We start from the raw sequence: 17,713 nt of genomic DNA, 5'->3' as shown, positions 1-17,713 counted from the left end.
CCAACACCGATCCCTGAGGGACACCACTCGTTACTGGTCTCCAGCTAGACATTGAGCCATTGACCACAACTCTTTGTGTGAGGCCATCCAGCCAGTTCTTTATCCACCGAGTGGTCCATCCATCAAATTGATATCTCTCCAATTTAGAGACAAGGATGTCGTGTGGGACAGTGTCAAACGCTTTGCACAAATCCAGGTAGATTACATCAACTGCTTTACCCTTGTCCATCAGTTCCATAGCCCCATCATAGAAGGCCACCAAATTGGTCAGGCAGGATTTCCCCTTAGTGAAGCCATGCTGGCTGTCACCAAGCACCTTGTTGTTTTTCATGTGCCTTAGCATGCCTTCCAGGAGAATCTGCTCCAAGATTTTACCAGGCACAGAGGTGAGACTGACTGGTCTGTAATTCCCTGGGTCTTCCATTTTCCCCTTCTTGAAAATGGGGGTTATATTTCCCTTTTTCCAGTCGTTGGGAACTTCACCTGACTGCCATGATTTTTCAAATACGATGGCCAGTGGCTTAGCAACTTCATTCACCAGCTCCTTCAGGACCCACGAATGGATTTTGTCAGGCCCCACGGACTTGTGCACGTTCAGATTTTTAAGATGGTCTCGAACCAGATCCTCTCCTACAGTGGGCCCAAGGTCTTCATTCTCACAGTCCCTGCGTCTACCTTCTAAGACCTGGTTGGTGCAGTCAGAGCCTTTGCCAGTGAAGACTGAGGCAAAGAAGTCATTCAGAACCTCAGCCTTCTCCAAATCCTGTGTAGCCAGTTCTCCCGAAAGCTTCCTCAGGGGGCCTATGTTGTCCCTAGTCTGTTTTTTGTTTGCTACGTACCTGGAGAATCCCTTCCTGTTATCCTTAACATCCCTGGCTAGGTTTAATTCTAAGTGGGCCTTAGCCTTCCTAACCTGGTCCCTAGCTTCCAGTTCAACATCCCTGTACTCTACCCAGGCCACCTGTCCTTGCTCCCATTTTTTTATAAGCCTCTTTTTTTCCTTTGAATTCTCCTCAGTGTTGCTGAAGGTTTAAGTAAACCTGAGATGCATGTCCTACTCTAGGTCACATTACATGTCATTAAATATTCTGTGGGGATAAACAAGCTTTCTTGCTCAATTGCCATGATTCCTTGCTTATTAACATATGCCTAAATCTACTTATGTCCACTTTTGCATTCTGTAAGCAGTCTCTAATAACTATTTAGTTTAAATTTTCAGTATCCAAAGAAGTTTTTCAGAGTACTGTAACTACAAGCATTCCAACTCAATGGTACCTCCAAGAGCTTGTTATGCAACCCCTCGATCTTTGTGCTATAAAGAGCTAAAAAACTAGTCCAAAATAGAAGCTGTGCTATGGAGCACACAGAGGGCTCCTACTCCATATGCTCCTACTCCATATTTATTTACCAAGATCCCTCCTTCGGGCATGGTCTGGAAGCAAAATATTAAATTATCCAGTGTGCATTTTTCAGAAGAACTTGCCACTGCATTAACACTGAATGACTACACACTCCAAGAGATCTTCAGTCTGTAGTGCTTTCAGTGTCTTTTCAAACACAAAGAGACTGAACAATAACCTCCTCACAACTGCATGTTTCTTTCTCAATGCAGTCATGATACCACTGAATTGAACTTTATATAGAAATAATTTACATATATGTATATATACAAAAAATATGTATATTTACCTTCAGTCATATCATCTAGATGTTTTGCATCTGTAAAACTACCATTTCCCACCCCAAAATTTTCTTTCACAGAGTAACTTGTTTCTAAAGCCTACTTTTTTTGAGCTAAATATTTTCTGTGCTTTTTGATGACTTGTGCAAGGACAAGCTATTTACCTCTGTCTCCCATTTCAAAACCCAAAAATATATTTCAAAACTTTCAAAAGTATAAGAACACTTGAAATCATTAGATTTTTTCTTAGTCCTTCTAAGAAACTGAACTTAGAGCTACCATAATATTGTGAATGCAAGCATTTTAAGAAGGTTAGGCATTAAAAATGTATTTTATTATTTATGGGTATTAAATTCATACATCACCACTCTACAAACTCATTTGCCCTCTGATCTGTTTCTTCACATACACTAAGAGTTTTAAATAATATGTTCAAAACAGTTTAAATACGGAAAACAAAGAAAAATAAAATACAAGATAAAAAAATAATTTTACATTAAAATCTTTTCTTATCCTATGGAAAACAGAAAGCCTACAAAAAGTAGACAATAACCTATTTCCTTATGTGAATTTTTTTCTTTTAAAATACATTTGTGTGCCCAAGTAATCTACCCTGCCTCAGCAGCAGACCTATATTTTGCCTTCTGTGTTCTAGTTAACACATTTTAGACCGTCACTTGCCCCATTTTTAAATGTAATCTGCAAAAGTATGTTCAAAAGCATCCCTGCAAGTCCTTGCTATTAACTACATTATAGAGCTGAAAACATACTTAAAAAATATTTGCGGCAACTATATTCCTACCCTCTAGTAAAGATAATCCACTTTTCTCTCAAATCTAGATGAAATACCCACACTCAAAAATAAAACAAACACACACACAAACCCCTGAAAAATATCACAATAAGGGTGTAGAATGTTGTCCTAGGTTCAGCAGTAGCAGTCATTTTTCTCCTTTTTGGTAGCTGGTGCAGTGCTGTGATTTTGACTTTCAGCCTGGGAACAACGCTGGTAACACCGATGGTTTTAACTGTTGCTAAGTAATGTTTACTCTGACCAAGGACTTTCTAAGTCTCATGCTGTACCAGGGAGGAGAGGAAGCTGGGAGAAAGCAGACACAGGGCACGTGACTCAAACTAGCCGAAGAGGTATTCCATACCACAGCATGTCGTGCCAAGTATAGAAACCGGGGGCAGTTACACGGAAGAGCTAGATCACTGCTCGGGTAGGACTGGGTATCGGTCAGTGGGTGGTGAGCGGTTGTATTCTCTTCCCTTGTTATTTCCCTTATCATTATTACTATTGGTGGTAGCAGTAGGGATTTGTGTTATACCTTAGTTACTGGACTGTTCTTATCTCAGCCCATGGGAGTTACATTCTTTTGATTCTCCTCCCCATGCCTCCAGGAAAGAACTTCTTGATTTTCAATCAGGCTGTGTTATGAAAGACTATCAAATACACTTTTAAACATGCCCATATACATACAGAGAATCTTTCAAAACCAGGCAAGATCTATGAATGAAATAAGAACATACATTTCTGTCATGCTCATGTAATAACATTGTATGTACAACTCAGATAATAATCTAAGCTACTTATCTAATTGACTGATTAAACCCAGCTTCCCTTATAGCTTCACACATATTTCCCAAGGCTTTCATACCTCACTGTGGAAGCCATGATGACAGCCATTACACCTCACAGTAAAGAGAATTTCCTTGAAGAGAACAATAACCTTCCTTAGTCCTTAAATTTTAGTATCAAATGTGAAGACATACCTGTGAACTTCAGGAGGTTCCCTTTGGATCTTAGAGCTTGCCTCCACAACCTCTTTGGCTACTTTTCCGCTGCATTAAACAATGAAATAAATATTCAAGGAAATGCAAAGCACTATACATACATGAACAATTAAGTTACATTCAAAAGTGGAAAAGGAAAAATAAATAAATAACCGCATGAAGTGAAAATACAATGTTGCAGATTGAAAATGCTGCCGACCACTTGTCTCCAAAGCTACTAAAAAAAGCAACCTTTTGTAGTAGCGCACTACATGTGATTAGACTGACCCACTAGTGCTCCCCTGGTCCATAACTGCCCAGTTACAGGGGTCATACAATCTCTGACCAGGCCACGCATCCTTGTCTTTGTAGAAACTCCATCAAAATGGAGCCCTCTTCTGGTGACACTGATCTCTGACAAAAGTCTGCACGAAGGCTCCCGTTTATTTACTAAGTGATGCTAAAGAGGTAACAGTAAATCTTTCGAATCCTGATTTAGAATCATAGAATCATAGAACAGTTAAGAGTTAGAAAGGACCTTAGGCTCATCAAGTTCCAACCCCCTACCATGGGCAGGGACACCTCACACTAAACCATCTCACCAAAGGTTCTGTCCAACCTGCCTTGAACACTGCCAGGGATGGAGCATTCACAACATCCTTGGGCAACCCATTCCAGTGCCTCACCACCCTAACAGGAAACGGCTTCCTCCTTATATCCAATCTAAACTTCCCCTGTTTAAGTTTGAACCCGTTACCCCTCGTCCTATCACTACAGGCCCTAATGAAGAGTCCCTCCCCAGCATCCTTATAGGCCCCCTTCAGGTACTGGAAGGCTGCTATGAGGTCCCCACGCAGCCTTCTCTTCTCCAGGCTGAACAGCCCCAACTTTCTCAGCCTATCTTCATACGGGAGGTGCTCCAGTCCCCTGATCATCCTCGTGGCCCTCCTCTGGACTTGTTCCAACAGTTCCATGTCCATTTTAATTTTATGCTGAGGACACCAGAACTGCACACAATACTCCAGGTGAGGTCTCACAAGAGCAGAGTAGAGGGACAGGATCACCTCCTTTGACCTGCTGGTCACGCTCCTTTTGATGCAGCCTGTCCTGGGTTGAGCAGCAGCAGTCATTTTTCTCCTTCTTAGGAGCTAGTACAGTGCTGTGTTTTGATCTTTTGGCCTGGGAACAGTGCTGATAACGCCGATGTTTTCAGTTGCTGCTCGAATGTTTGGTCTGGCCAAGGACTTTCTGAGCCTCATGCTCTGCTAGGAAGGAGGGGAAGCTGGGAGGAAGCAGAGACAGGACACCTGACCCAAACTGACCAAAGAGGTATTCCATACCACAGCACATCATGACCAGGATGTAACCGAGAGTGACCCGGAAGGGTTGGGACTGCAGGGTTGGATGAGGTATCGATCAGTGCTCTGCTGGGGGGAGTGGGGCGAGTTATTGGTCAGCTGGTGTTGAGGTGTTGTATTCTTTCCTCTTGTTATTTCCTTTATCATTATTATCATTGGTGGTAGCAGTAGTGATTTTTGTTATACCGTAGTTACTAAACTGTTCTTATCTCAACCTGTGGGAGTTGCATTCTTTTCAGTTCTCTTCTCCGTCCCTCCAGGAGCAGGGGGAGGGCAAGAATTGGGGGAGTGAGTGAACGAGGTTTGTGGTTGGGTTTAAACCACGACACAGCTCAGGATACGGTTGGCTTTCTGGGCTGCGAGCACACACTGGAGCCGGCTCATGTTCATTTTCTCATCAACCAACACCCCCAAGTCCTTCTCTGCAGGGCTGCTCTGAATCTCTTCTTTGCCCAATCTGTAGCTATGCCTGGGATCGCTCCGACCCAGGTGTAGGACTTTGCACTTGGCATGGTTAAACTTCATGAGGTTGGCATCAGCCCACCTCACTAGAGTGTCAAAGTCCCTCTGGATGGCATCCCTTCCCTCCAACATATCAACTGCACCAAAATATTAGGTGTGAATGTGAATTAGGTGTGAATGGATCCTCAAGAAGGAAAAGCATTCAATTTGCCATGAATAATTACGGACATTTTCTCTTACTTTCTGAAATGGTTCACCATGATAAAGAAAAGCAAACACCTACCTGTATCGAAATCTACTGCCTTTAAAAAATATCTTGCTGCTGGACATGGTCTTGATTTGACTGGATTTTGCATACCTTTAAGAAAAATAACATGTCACATTTTCAGCACAGAAGGAACCTGATAAGCAGAACTGAACAAGGGAAACTACAAGCTTTGTTAGTTTTAGAACACAAAGTAATGTTCAATAACTGAGCTTTGCAACTTTTCTTTAAGGCTTTATACAAATTAAAATATAAAGCACACATATAATAATTCAGACAGCACAGAATGACTGAATGTAAACCAAGTGACTACCTGGATAAGAAAGCAAGAAAATTAAATGCAAACACCTGCTGTATCTCAAGGGATTTTCATTCAGAGGGTGAAGGAATGACTGTGGTAAGCCCCTAGGACAAGTTTACCCTAACACCACCTTGTTTATGGGAAGATAAGGCTATTTCCACTTTATCAATAGTAAAATAAACACCTAATAAAGAAATGCTTCTCTCCCAAAGTAGTCGCATTTCTCCATACAGTCAACTTCTTAGCAGCCTGTATCATATGCTACTGCTCCTCTGTAATCATGAAGCTACCTTTTATCACAGTCTTTTATCACAAGGATCATGAAAGAGTACATCAGACACACCATCTCCTTGATGTTCTTTGCCTTCAAAGTGGCAAACTGATTTTTTATGGAATCTCTCATTCCCAGATCCTAATACATAACTTCCTATAATCTGTATCTACATGAAAATAATTGCAACAGTCAACCCTGAGCCTGTACTGAGACAGGACTTAAAGTTCTGCTTTTCAAGAACATTTTCTTTCCTAAATTATTGATTTTTTTTATTTCCAATCAACTCTTACTAAATCTTAGACTGGAAGAACATTACCTAGTGGCAGGATAGCCCAGACAATCAAGCATAGCAGATTTCTTCCTCCATTCTAATTTCTCCATTCTAGTTCTAATCTATTCTATGATTCTAAAGGTATTCAACAGCAGGGCTAAATTAACAACTATGCTCCCAGACATAAGTGCAGTACTGTGTCCATCCCATGACACACTACAGAAAGCAAAAACTGTGTGCTGGGAAAAGTGTAATTATTCACCACCAAAACTCTCCTGCCTCTTGCATATTGTAAACACTTTACAATACTGGCTTGAAATGAAATAATATTCCCCATTAACTTGCATATTTCTTTATGGATTTTGAATTCTGCTAATGAAATGGAACCTTTCACATTGAACAATCTTCTACTCACATGCACATATTTTTACTTTCATCATAGGAAATTATTTCACGTTTACATACTTGTAAAAAGCCTGGTTCTCCACCCCGCATTTCCAAAGATGCTTGCAGGCTGCTGGTGTAGAAGTATGGAACGACAGCACAGTCTTTTTCTGAGTGCAAGGAAAAGAAGGCAAATAAAAGTAATGAAAGCACTGAATTCTCAAAGATTGAAGTATCTGTACCTAACAGCATCACCATGAACTGAAGACCAAGCTTTCCTGTGTAGCCTCAATCTGTGGTTCATCCACACAAATACAACTCATACACAGCTGATAATTAAACTGCCTAGGCAATTGTTTTAGAAATAAAAGAAACGACATAAACAGCCCCTGATATCTCTGGAATTATTGCCTTCCTCTGTTTTATGTTCGTCACCTAGATTGTATGTAAAGCCATAGTCTTGAGCCATCTCATTCTACCCTAGTGGAAGAACTGATTCTAGCATTCAGTAGGCAAAAATCTTTACAAGTTCAGTGGCAAAACAGAACTCTTATCTACCTAGAACAGACTCCAACCTCTCCAGCTGACCAAGATTTGAGAAGATTATCATAATTAGCCAAAAATTCCTCACACTGATCCTGAATTTTCAACCATATACAGATATCACTCATGTTTTAGCATGGATATAGCTTAAGAGCTTTAAAGTCTATTAAAACCAGACTACATGGACAACCAAAACCATGAGCAATCAACACAGTACTGCATGAATGTTAAGTGATCAGTGTCTCAACCCTTTGCAAATTTGACATTCTTTTGACAGCAGCAGTATTTACATTCACTCATCTTCTATATTTTAGGTACAATGGGAAGTACAATTATTGGTTGTTTAGATTTTTTTTTCATTGAAAAATGATGTTATATCTTAGTTGATTCTAAATCAAATACAGAAGTTCTGTAACAGTATTAAACCTGACCTCTTTCTGAGCTCCAAACACATAAAAAGTCTTCCCTTCAAATTTCAATTTATAGACATCACACCTAGAAATAGAGAAATAATTTAAGTATAGGAAAAATAGATCAACAGGTAAGAAAAGCAACTTACATGCAAGTTTCCCCAAATCCAAAGCCAAGTGTGTCAAATGACAAAAAGCCTCAACATACCTTTAGCATAAAGCATTTAATATTCTAATTTTCTTTAGATTACAGAATATAAACCCAGCGTATTTATTTTGCATCCCTATGCACCTTCAAAGAATTAACTTTGACTGCTAGAAAATGAAGAGGAAATTAAAAGTAGGTAGAAGCTTATGTTTATGTTCTATATACTACACAGTTTGTAATTCCTCTTATATTTTAAAATTTTGGAAGTTCTAATGTCATTAAATTGAGGGAAAGACAATACTCTTATGTCTATCCTTATTTATTTGTTCTTTTATATCACACATCTTAGTAACTGACTACTCACAGATAGAATACACAGGAAGAAAATGTTTTACAGCAGTTATTACTGGGGCCTTGTGAGTTGCAAACCTGTGTCAAAACTTAATATAGCAATAGCTGAAAGCACAATTTACAGACAGAATAGCAGTACACTGCTGTATGGAATATAAAGGTGATACAATGCCTCTGCTTAAAACGTAGTGGAAATTTTGTCATAATCACAGCTAAAACAGAGACACTGTAGCTTCATAAACTTCTCTAAAGATTTTGGATCTTTTTCGGTTGAAATGGGAACAATTCTTGAAGGAAGGTCCATGCTACCCCTGAAACTTTGTAATAAGAGTTTTACTTTAACATTAAAAAACAAAGAAAAATCATTCCAGTTGAGAAAGCTTTCCCATTGAAAAGAAAATCTCAAATATTAATCTGAGCTAATTTCAGCTAATATCAAAGTAATGCACCAATATTTTTGAAAGGACATATGATCTTTAAGTAACATGTGAAAAAACAAGTGCTGTGAAACTCATTTCCCACAGTATGATAAATGTTTGGCAATTGCTGTTCTCTCCTCCCTGCACTGTAGACTAAAATCACGGTTATATTGTCCTTCTGCCAAAAGCACATACCACCAAAGCACAGTGACTAAGGCTACCTGAAATTAACCCCAGGGAAATTGCAGCCCAAACCCAGAATCACAAATGGATGGTATTTGACAGACATATCTCCGGAGGTCCATCGGGAACCAAATCATACAGACAGGACTGTATGGTATGACACTGCCTTTACATCTCCAAGAATTTCAGGTTATCAACCATCAGGGAGGTTTCTATGGATATTCAGAAAATAGTCCAGTTCTACACAAAAAAACACCTCACCATTTCTTCACTTTCTGCCCATCTTCTTCAACAGGCTGGGAGCACTGAGATAAAGCAGCCACATCTACGTAACTGGTGTTGGCATCTGTTTAGCAGCAGGGCTAAAATGTGATTTATCAATGTGTAAGCATGCTTGTGCTCACTCTGCACCACACTGCTGAAGGCATAGCCAGCTGCTGTTACCTTACCTGCAGGAGGTTTGTGTTATCTCTCCCTCAAACACAGCTGAGGCTACCCAGTTAAGTCAAACATCTTACAGGAGCAGAAAATAAAGCAGAAAATAAAAATAACAAAAAAAAAAAGGGGAAAGGAAAGCAGGAGAGGAGAGAGAGGAAAGGGAAAAGGAAAGGGAAAAGGAAAGGGGAAGGAAAGGGGAAGGGAAGGGGAAGGGGAAGGTGAAGGGAAGGGCAAGGGCAAGGGGAAGGGGAAGGGAAGGAAAAAGGAAAGGAAAGGAAAGGAAAGGAAAGGAAAGGAAAGGAAAGGAAAGGAAAGGAAAGGAAAGGAAAGGAAAGGAAAGGAAAGGAAAGGAAAGGAAAGGAAAGGAAAGGAAAGGAAAGGAAAGGAAAGGAAAGGAAAGGAAAGGAAAGGAAAGGAAAGGAAAGGAAAGGAAAGGAAAGGAAAGGAAAGGAAAGGAAAGGAAAGGAAAGGAAAGGAAAGGAAAGGAAAAGGCCAGACAAACCAAGGACAACTGTGTAAATGTCCACTTCTGAAAAACAGAGGCTAAAAAATAAAAATTCAGAGCACTCTCACCTCCTCCTCTGCTTACCAAATAAATCTTTCTACAGTGTTCAAATTGAGGTTAATTAAATGAGAAAGTAGCAAGAGTCAAATAAAGATGCAGGTGGACTCCTGTAAAGTCTGCCAGATATCTTTGCCAATAAGCCTTCCTGGTGATTTACAGCATAGCTGAAAAATTAACTCACTCAATTTTAGCATTAGTGCATTATCTTGATTAATACACCCTGTGACATAATTTTCGCTGGAAGAAGAAAAAGACCAAATTATTATACTTCTCATCTAACATCCTTTAAAACAGAAACATGATCAGAGAAGCGAAGGAATATTCACATGGTTCATCTTAAAGACAACAAATGCAGGTGACGAGAGTACGAAGAAGGGAAGACACAGGAGAGAAGACTTTCATATTTATCTCCTCTTACTTCACATGCTTACCATTTTAACAAATGAATTCTTTTATTCCCCTGGAAAACTACAAATCCTGCAGCTGTGAATCCTAAAAATGTAGTCATCCCCATTGAGTCCTTGAAAAAGAAAAAAGGAAAAATAATTTTCCTCTCAGCCAATGAGTCATTTCTTACTTACAGTACAAATTGTTCCTCCACTATAGATTACCTCCATTTTATTTTCCTTTCAAAATCAATTTTGCCTTGAAACTGAACACTTCTAAAGAACCAAGACTGCTCTTGGCAATACAGGCCTTATTTATTTCTAGGCCTTTAAATGAATGACAGCAACTTACGGTTTTTTTTGGTCTACTTCTAGCTGATGAGACCAGGAAATCCTTAGGTATATTACTAATTTTGTTGAAAATATACTTCTGTGTATGTAATTCGTAACATACAGACTAATTACAAACCATTGACTGATTCACATCTGCTTCAACACTGATATATTTAAAGATTTCACAATATGTTTTTCCTCTGCAAGATGCTGTTGGAAGTATTAATGACAGTGTTTGCTACAATAAGCAAGAACTCTTGAGTACAAACCAAAACATACAGTGCACTTGCCTTTCAAATAGAAAAGATCATTTTTTTTTCATTTAAAAAAAAAGTACTGCAATTAAAGTAATTAAAAATGCAGGTGTAAGGGATAATCAGAACTGATAACTAAAATCCCCTACTTATACAGAACCATAAAATAGCAAAGCAGAGGAATACACAAATGCATATTTGTTTCTCTCTTCTGTACATTTTGCTTGCTGTCCTTCATAAGATCTGCATATTTTGAGGGCATTTGAAGAACTAATCTGCCAAGGACTGACAATTTGTTGCACCTTCTGGACAGAATAATGCTAAATCCTGAAAATCTTGGCAAACAAAATATTTCACACTTGGACAATTTAGAGAAATTTTTCACTAGATGCAAAGAAATTATGAAGTATAATCAAAGATTTTGTCATGACACTCTACTACAGTCTTCTATGATGTTCTATTTACTTTGGAGAGACCTTTCCTTTGACTGATGCAGAAATGTTGAGCAGTTAATGTTCTTCCAAGCCTTAAATGTAATATGTAGTTTCGGGGCAAGTTCTTTTACAGATTACTTACTCCATATTTGTGATTGGATAAAAAAACAGATAAATGCATTTTTGTTAAATGTTAGCAAAAAGAACATTTTATTGAATGTTAGTAAAGATAACTGTTACCTTGCAAGGATGAGGATCAACACCGTAAGTTTCCAAAGAATATGCTTTCAGAAGCAAATTTAATTCAGCAACAGCTGGGCTCTGACCTCTGAAATTACAAAAGAAACAGTACTTTCATAGAACCATACAACGGTTAGGTTTGGAAAAGGACAGGAAAAAAAAAATAACTGGAGAAAAAGACTTTTTTACTGGGGAGTTTAAAACCTAAAAAAGTAGGAAAGAAAAGATCTTACTGAATACAAACTATTTTAACTATGTTTGGTTTTTTTTATAATATACAGATAGAAAACTTTTTGCATGTTTTCTCCTGCTGGTTGTACAGTGATGTTTTTATGTCAGTCCTGAGATAACATCATGCTATTGCCATTAACCACAGCTATCCAATATCCTGCAAGTATTTCTTGTCTTCTGATGTACATGCACATCAGCTTGAATATGAAATAAACCTCAGTGTCTGTTTTCCCCAAACTCCTGCTCGCCAACTAATGTAAAAGGATTGTGCAAATTAACAAACATTCCTTGCAGTGCAGGATATAAACACGTCAATCATAGAATCACAGAATCATAGATCATATTACACTGTCTACTCAGATGCACGCCTAATTATAGCAGTGCCTGTTACTAACATGATAGTTCAGAATCTGTCAGCATTTCCATTATATGCCCCTATTTTTAGGGTGTTCATATTTAACCATGAATATACACATGCAAGACTTGAGTTTTACAGCAAGTTTTGTTATTTGGTTTTTTTCTCTTGTAATGCCTTCATTTCTAACACTGTTACAATGAACTCTTAACACAGATTTACGATGCCTGTTTGCAAGTGAACTCTTCTGAGTATTATTTCTGTATTTGCATGACTAGAATATATGATTCTGATACATAATACTGTTTTGTGACAATTGGCAGTGCTTAGGACCTTTAGAAAACCAGGCCTCACAAATGCTTCACATGCAAAATATCCAAAAAATAAGCCATCATCAATGGGTAAAAAAGCTAGCCTCTGTTCTTCAAGGAACACAGCAACAGTCATAATTTATCTTACACCTGCATTTTGGGGTCCAGTGTTACATTATGACTAATGGCACTTGGGAACTAGCATTTAAAAACTGCTCCATGCACTGGTGTAGAATAATTTCCCTGTAATCTGTTATCTTCAAGTAGCTAGAAACTTAACAAGCATTGACATATGAGATTCAGTACGCAGCCAAAGTACAGTTTAACAATTAAGACAATGTCTAGCATGCTTGTGAATGTCAAATCCCATCTTGAACCTAACAAGCTAAGGACCCATGGCAATGCTAAGTGTCAATAAAATTTTCTGTGACAAAGTTTAAACTTATGCTCATATGTACTTCATTGCTTGTCATCTCTCAGTCAACACTATGATACATCTTTTGGGGTCTTCCATATGTCTTTTGGTCCTCTTTCATACTACACTATTTGCACTTTATTTCAGATCACATTTTTGTTGATATTTAGCTTCTAAAGAAAAAAACCCACACAAGATTATAGACTAAGTGCCCTTCTGTTTCCTTCCTTTTTTGGTCTCTTTCTCAACACTTTTCAATGGAGCAGAACATGTTCAAGTAGAACAACAAAAATTATAGATGCATATTTACACAGTTAAATATTTAAGGGGAAGACACCATGAAAATAGCAAACAAAACAAAAATGCTTATTTTCCCAATCAGCATTTAGTAGTAATGTGCTAAACTGTTCTTCTCCTTTTTCAATACTAATAAGTCACAACTTTAAGTGTAATCTCAACTGTAAGACCATAAATGAGCCTTAAAAAGGCAACAAGTTTGTTTCATGTACCAACCAACTGCATAGGACAGACGTAATTAACTGACTTGACCTAAACTACTTAGAACACTTACGTTGCATAGTAAGAAGCAAAAAAAAACAGATGGTCTGATTGCTTCTTGGAGACCCTGGGCCTCACAAAAAAATAAAATCTTAAAATGCATCATTTTCTACCTCCCTTTACTGATACAAAGGAAAGTAGCAAGTGTTCTGGTTTGAATGGACCCAAAAGTGACAATTAGTTTGGAAAATGTGATTGAGGGGTTTTGGCATAGAATCACAGAATGTTTTGGATTGGAAGGGACCTTACGATCACCTGGTTCTAACACCCCTGCCATGGGCAGTGACACCTCACCAAAAATACTGAATTGCAATTCTTATTAAAGAGAGACATTAAAAAAGAATTAGCATGCTCTTCTCAACTATAGCTTCTGAAACTACGCTGTCTTTGTGCGTGTCAAGTGGAACAAGCTGTGGTACTTGGGGAAAAAAAAAACCCATAAGTCATGGACAAGTTTGGTCTTATCAGATTACAGGCTAATCAAATAGCTACTGTGCAAAGCCTTAAAAGAACATCAAGGGCAATATTAAATGAAAAAATCCTCATTCATCCCTTACGAAGGGATTGTCAAGCCTTGATAATACACTTTTCATCTCTAACTTACTACTGAAATTTTCCTTTCTAAATGAAAATGTAACTATAGCAAATCCTATCAGCAAAGTCAACATCTTTTTGTTAATCACTGATTTACATTAGATATGCCTTTGATAGGCTCTGTTAAAAAGCCTTTAAGCTTTCTGTATGCAACAAACAGCCTTACACAGTGCATCTTTCCTGTTTTGTAACTCAGTTCTCTCAGGAAAGTCAGGTTTCTCTCTCAAAGCATTCACTCCTTTTGACCTTATACGACTTCCCAAAATTTTCAGTAAGTGTTCAGCATTATTTCCATATGTTGCAACTACTATAGCACACAGCTGGAGTTTGCTGAAGGTTCTAAACTGGACCAGTAAAGGAAACCAGTTTCTGTATACCATATGAATAATAAAATGTGGATTACTTGTGAAATTACAACTCCACAATTATTAGCAATGTATTAATTATTCAACCTTGGAATCAATGAATCTAAGAATTCCTGATAAAATTTTAATCAAACAAAGACTTTAACAGAAGACTTAGAAGTCTGCAACACGCTCCACTTTTTGCTTTAGGCTCATGAGAAGTACACAGTAGAGGATGTGCAAGCTCTGTTTATTCCCCACAGGGTCTCCAACTCTGAAGCACTTCAAAGGCCAGAAGCTCAACAGGGAATACTTCCAGGGTGTGCCACAGCAATAGTCTTCTTGTTTTGCTGTCTGCTCACACTAATTCACTCTAGAATTTTCTCCCCTTCATACCTTTCCTTTGAGGTATGTATCTCTTACAAACTGAAATAGTAAAACTTAATGAAAGTCAAGGATGAGAAGCACAGGATTGAGCATTAATTCCTTTAAACAAACAGGGAAGACTGTATAGCAATAACAGCAAGTAAAAACCATTTTCAATGCTATTCTTGGTTTCTTGGTTCCTGAATTAGCTCAGTGAAGCCGCTTCATCTGTCTTCCCTGATTCCCCTACTGACTTACAAAGTGCTGTGAGATACTCTTATCAACATACTGTTCATAACAATAATAAAAGACATAATTATCATCCCTCTTTTTGCTTCATCTCTATGTCAGAGTTACTTGCTGCAGAATACAACAGCAATCCTGTACTTGAGCATGCCCCATATTCGATTAAACGAGAGGGTGTTTCAATAGACTTAGTTCAAAGAATACATGTGTACATAATGATCTGGCCTCTGGAAACATTACATGTTCACCTCCATGCAAACCAGGGAAAAGTACCAGCCATAAACCTTTAACTAACTTAGGCTCAGCCTCCATCATACATCCTTCACCCTGTCCTGCAACTGCAGACATACTTCACTGCGTCCTCAGGAGATCACAGTAACTATTTCAAGAAGGATCTTCATCTAGGAAATATTCTCCTTGCTATATTCCAGATCTTCTCTCTACAGAAAAGGCTACCTGGGTTTCCTTTTAACCTAAAAAAACCCTGGAATTCTGCATAAAGAATCAACAGGTTTAACTACACCATGTAACAATCACAGAACTGCTTACCACATGGCTGAGGTTTTGCTGTTGTTTCTTCAAATATTTTTACAGGTGGTTGAGACTCCAATTGCTATACAATTACAGTGTTTAAGGTCTTGAATAATTTTTACTTTTCCTTTAAGCTCAAGAGATTTTGGCAGACAGTGGAGATGTTTCTTTGCTAGCATTTTTACTCATGATGAAGGTCCTAAGGAGAACTATGTGGTAATGAAACACAAATCTGCTACGATTATCAGTATTTCAGTTGTATTGGAGACAACAGCACAAGCACTAAATGAAGACACTGGTAAGCAAAATTGTGATGCAGGCTGTTTCTCAGTTTGTCAAATTAGTGAGGCCACGCTTTGCACATTGCCCACGCAGCAGCACTGTTTCCCTGAGAACTGCCTGGGCCACCTCATCAATAGAACAGCCTTTAAAACGGTCTGCATATGAAAAGAGACCCTATCACGGGCAAGTAGCTGATTTGCTGAAATATTGCAGGAACATATAAAACTTGAAAAACTGAAGAACACTCAAATGTCAATTTTAACTTGTACTGAAAAACTGTTTTTTTCTCTCAGATAGATGAGAAAAACACAAATAATCTCTTTGAAACTCTTTTACCAAGTCTATTAATGCTTATGGGTTTAATTTTACTCCATGCACACTTTTATGACATGTGCCACTTACATAACTCCTTCTACCAGAATATTTCAAATGACCTGTGTGCCTTCAGAAAGGCTTAGACAGTAACTCTGAAGCCTGTGTTTCGGTATTTTTATTTCAACTTTGCTTCTTAAATTGATGCAGTAAGCCAGACAACTTTAAGCTTACTCAACAGAATATATTCATGGAGTAAATGCTGTATTAATTTACCTGTTATTAATTTGAAAACCATTCCTACGAAACAGAGACATCTCGTTAGCTATCTGGTTTTAACATCACTGTAGATTCACACCCAGCCCATAAAGCCTTCTCCCAGATAAAGAAGAGGTGGGAAGGGAGGAAGAGGGGGGAGGGAGGAAGAAGGCAGAAGAAATAGGTCCTTCCAGCTGATGAAGAAATCCCTACATTGCAGAAATTCACACAGACATCTGAATTCAGTAGTATGCTAAACATCCAGAATGTGAATCCAAACCCCTCCATGAGATAAGCGGCAGCTAGCTTGGTAAAGAAAGCAACAACATTTTTGGGTCATGATTATGACTAGTCTTCACAAGAGGAAGGGACGAGAGCGGAGTGGGGAAAAGTCTGTGCACATACACACATGCACTAAATCTTTCCTAAAGCTAAAAAATGGTCGCTTACAATAAAAATAGATACCTTTTTCAATTTAAGTAGGTTATCCTTTCCATGGAGTACTTCTTGGAGTTCCCATTAAAAGAAAAATCATGTCTTTATGTGTCTTTTCAGTTTTTCATTGTATCAGAACTCTGGGAGTAGAGCAGGGAGAAAGACACCTCTTTTGTCTGTGAAGCTCCTTTCTCTAGATTACTGCCACAACTCTATCTCCCATTAAAATGATGCTCAGCTGCTCCTTACCATAAACCTTCAGGAAATACTCTCTTCTGGGAAAGGACTAGGTGACCAAGAGAATCTGTTATTTCAAACTTCTAATAAATGTATATAAATGTATATTTAGTCAAATTACAACTGGTAAGAGTTATGGAGCAAAAGAATACACTGAAAATTATAGCAGAATAGAAACAAATTATTCCCTTTTACAGCAAACACTATGGCATCTTAATATGAGATTGCTAAATGAGAGAAAATTAGATAACACTGAAGTTTCAGTGACGTAGAATCGTAGAATCATAGAATAGTTAAGGTTGGAAAGGACCTTAAGATCACCTACTTCCAACCACCCTGCCACAGGCCAATGTACATGTGCCAACTTAACAGCCTCATGGATAAATCTAAATGCCTATAACTGCAAAATTGTAAATGAGGCAGCTTGAGCTGTCAAGGCTGAAATGAAGAGGACATTCAGTGCAGCCCCGGGCTGTAACATAGGTGGCATTGTAAGCAGCTGTCACCACTATCTGCCTCTGAAGCCCACTACACATCATCATCCTCCTCAGCTCTCCAAAGCCCTTGGTATACTTTGTATAGCTGTGAACTACAAAGACATTGGGTCCTTCAGCCTTGAAGTCAGCCTATTCCTGTTCCAGCCTAACTCCGGCTCTTTTGCAAACTCCTCTCTCCCTTTCATGTAAACTTCAACAGATCCTTAGTCCCCAGCAAAGAGACTTCTGTGTCCAGCAACATGACTTGTAAGCTTTGGAGCACAAT

At 38.5% G+C, this 17,713-nt stretch overlaps 1 protein-coding gene across 1 annotated transcript in view; it reads right to left on the bottom strand.

Annotated features, from left to right (window-relative positions):
* FRMD3 (FERM domain containing 3) overlaps positions 1-17,713 on the bottom strand; it is a 141,571-nt gene that overhangs the window by 21,275 nt on the left and 102,583 nt on the right. The window contains exons 7-12 of the mRNA XM_065661540.1: positions 11,477-11,564; positions 10,261-10,349; positions 7,747-7,810; positions 6,854-6,942; positions 5,561-5,635; positions 3,458-3,526 (exon numbers count right to left, since the gene is read on the bottom strand). Of these exons, the coding sequence (XP_065517612.1) occupies positions 3,458-3,526; positions 5,561-5,635; positions 6,854-6,942; positions 7,747-7,810; positions 10,261-10,349; positions 11,477-11,564 (474 nt within the window). The remainder of the gene's footprint in view (positions 1-3,457; positions 3,527-5,560; positions 5,636-6,853; positions 6,943-7,746; positions 7,811-10,260; positions 10,350-11,476; positions 11,565-17,713) is intronic.

Source organism: Lathamus discolor, chromosome Z (assembly GCF_037157495.1).
Source record: "Lathamus discolor isolate bLatDis1 chromosome Z, bLatDis1.hap1, whole genome shotgun sequence".
In the NCBI taxonomy this organism is placed as follows: Eukaryota; Metazoa; Chordata; class Aves; order Psittaciformes; family Psittacidae; genus Lathamus; species Lathamus discolor.
The sequence above is the reverse complement of the archived record's forward strand: the minus strand, read 5'-3'. Positions and strand labels throughout refer to the sequence as shown.